We start from the raw sequence: 3,000 nt of genomic DNA, 5'->3' as shown, positions 1-3,000 counted from the left end.
TTGTTTTAATTTATTTTGTCATTTCTTTATAATAATTCCCTATCTATACATACATAAAAGCGAAATACCAAACAATCCATTTTCCCACTCAGTTTCATGAAAATTTTTTTGACTATATTATATAAGTCTTTTAGTATATATTATAGAAATTTATTATAAGATGTATGATATGATAGATGCATGTGAAGGGTGTAATTGACATGAGTAATAAGATGTTACTCCATAAAATCAATGATCAATGAAGAAATCAATGTAATAAATGACACAATCTCATTGGTTGATAAATATTTTTTTAAAATTTATATATCTTCTCTATATTATATTAAAAAATTATAAAAGTTATACTAAAATTCATAATATTTCATCATCTATAAATAGAGACCACATTTGTTATAGTTTTGATAAAAAAAATCTTTTTTTTCTTCTCATATAATCCTTCTTATTTGGTAGTATAATTTTTTTGTCTTCTTTGTTGTTCACTATGAATAATTATGGAATATAATCAATACAATCTATATCTATATCTATATCTATATCTATATCTTTATCTTTACTACCATAAAAGCAAGGATTTTTTTGTGGGAAACAACAAGAGTTTCCACCAAACTGAAGAGATTTATCTATTTTAATTTATTTATTTTAAAAATTACATGCTTCAAACCAAAGGTTAATAAATAACCTCCAAGAATTGTTTCTTTTACCTGCTGAATCCAGCAGCTAATGGCATGAACTCTGAAAAAAAGCAAAGTTGATTAGCCTCTATACTAACAATCAATCAAATCGTTCTTACATAAAGAAACTCTCTCATGTTGAGCTTTGGTGGGAATTCTCAAATTGGGATCCTCTCTAATGCAAGGTTTTTTGAGAGCCAAAATCATTTTTTGAGATAAAAAAAGTTGAAAATAACCCCGCATGTTTTTCTATATATAAACACTTGCATAGACACAGATTCATACACAATCATTTTTCTTCTCTTTCATCTTTTTTCTACCGATTATTTCCTTCTCTCTAAATCTTTGTAATACCCGCCCCTTTTATTATCTTTTCGTTATGTTTAATGCCTAACTAGAGATTTAATTAATCTATACGATCATCTCACGTATGGAAAATTTTTTCTTTGAAGAAAATACGGGATACTACACTACTACATATACTCTTGAATGGACCAAAAGCTTAAGGAAATAAAGTCTAATATGGCTTGCACTCTGTGCTTCTTCTCCCGAGCCCACGTCGCACTCCACCGCGCCCCTATCCGCACAGCCGTCGAGCCAGGCAGCGAGCACGAAGGCCCGAGGCAGCGAGCCGTCTCGGACAGCAGCTTGACAGCCGAGGACTTGCAGATTCTCCTGCAAAGTAAAAACAAATATTAGTTCTAAGAGAACAAAGGAAATTAATGAAAGCTTTAATTGTGGGAAAGGAGACAACTCTTTTTTTTTGCTAGAGGACCAAGACTTACCCAAAAGGGTAAGCCAATGTCTGCCTTCCACCCTTTTTCCAGGGGCCTCTGCAACTCCACCTTGTACCACTACGAAACCAAACAGAGATCATTAATTTGGGAATACTTGGATGCAGGCATAAAACCAAAGTTTCTTAACTAAAAGTGGCAAGGAATAAAAAAAAGAGAGATTTGCTGCAAGAAGAAAACAAGGCAATACAACAGCTTCAATTAAGGTCTCACGAGTACACACTCTGTCTATTTAAAGACCCTCCACACCGCCTATGAACTCCTTCACACACACAACAAATCCAGCAAATTTCTTTGAGAAAATTAGAGAGTGAAATTCTGGGAAAAGAGGGCAGTGAGCGAGCTAAGATCAGGAGCACTCCATCCCTCCTTTTGGTCCCTTTCACCACAACAGGTAAATCATCAACACCCTCCATGTCACTCCTTTTCATCCATGTAAACACCACCATACCCTTTGCATCATATAGAACAGTCACAAGAGTAATTTCCAGAACTTAGAATCTAGAAGCATGATCACTTAGGAAGTCATAGAAATAACATCAATAGCCAAAGATATGATCTTTATGAGCCAATGCCTTAGCCAAACTATTACAGTCAGGAGGGAATAGTGTAGCATATCTATGTAAAGATTCATTCCAGTTTAGCTAATTTTTCTGCCAAGAATCACAACATAAAGCTTCTGCTACAAACCAATTAAATGGACACAATAATCGAACTCTCACAAGATCAAAGCTTGAACATCACCAATAGTCATGAATCGATTCTACATAGCTTTGCCAAATAAAACCCGCGAAACAAGCTAAGTAATAGAAGACAGAAAACTTAGCTTAGAGAGAGGTTGTCCGTCGGTGGCGCGATGTCGACGGAGGGCTCGCCGATAGGCTGAGAACCCCATAGTGGCGGGCTGAACCGCAAGCGCGCGGCGCTGCTGAACGCCGGGGAACAACCGGCGATGACTCTCCGTCGCGAGGAAAGGAGCGGCGGCAGTGGTGCTCGCCGAGAGCGGAAATTTGGCGAGGAGCTGCCTCGGAGACCGCCGACGACGGCGAGGCCACGAGGGCAACAGCGGCGGCGGTGGTCTGCGAAGTGGACCGAGCTGCATCTGCCCCAGCCGGAGACGCCGCGACGGTGCTGAATCGCCGTGAAGGGACGGGCGGTGAGACGACGGAGAAACCGAGAACCCTTTCCATGGTTTCAGCGGTGAGAGGAGAGAGAGAATCAGGGGAGGAGGGAGTATACTCCGGCGGAGTCCGGCGAGGAAACGTGAGGAAGAAGAGAGTGGAGCCGCCGATTTTCTCTTCCAATTTAGGGTTTTGATTTGGGGAAAATGAGAGTTTGAGAGAGAAAGGCCGATAGCTTTTGAGAGGAGGGAGTATTTGGGCCTTTTCTTCTCCTTTTTTTTGGGCTTCTTCTTCTTCTGGGCCTCTTTTAATTAAATGTATGGGCTAAGGTTTTATTCTAAGGAATGGACTAATTCTCTAATAATCTAAGAAGTTGGGGCTAATAATTAAAATAAAATGGGAGTTGGCTCTAGC

At 39.1% G+C, this 3,000-nt stretch overlaps 1 protein-coding gene across 2 annotated transcripts; it reads right to left on the bottom strand.

The window, feature by feature from the left end:
* Positions 1-1,100: 1,100 nt before the first annotated feature.
* LOC125198745 lies at positions 1,101-2,828 on the bottom strand. 2 transcript variants are annotated; one of them, XM_048097036.1, is made up of 3 exons: positions 1,679-2,789; positions 1,457-1,525; positions 1,101-1,346 (listed from the first exon to the last, which is right to left on the bottom strand). In XM_048097036.1, exons 1-3 carry the CDS (start codon positions 1,912-1,914, stop codon positions 1,145-1,147), a joined length of 507 nt encoding a protein of 168 aa, XP_047952993.1. In that variant the 5' UTR covers positions 1,915-2,789; the 3' UTR covers positions 1,101-1,144. The 2 variants fall into 2 exon arrangements, 1 of the variants encoding a protein (XP_047952993.1); XR_007172466.1 differs by having other exon boundaries at positions 1,426-2,828.
* Between the last annotated feature and the right edge of the window lie 172 nt (positions 2,829-3,000).

The sequence above is a fragment of the Salvia hispanica genome, unplaced genomic scaffold (genome assembly GCF_023119035.1).
Source record: "Salvia hispanica cultivar TCC Black 2014 unplaced genomic scaffold, UniMelb_Shisp_WGS_1.0 HiC_scaffold_232, whole genome shotgun sequence".
NCBI lineage: Eukaryota > Viridiplantae > Streptophyta > Magnoliopsida > Lamiales > Lamiaceae > Salvia > Salvia hispanica.
Note: the sequence above shows the minus strand (reverse complement) of the source record. Positions and strands in the feature narration are given on the sequence as shown.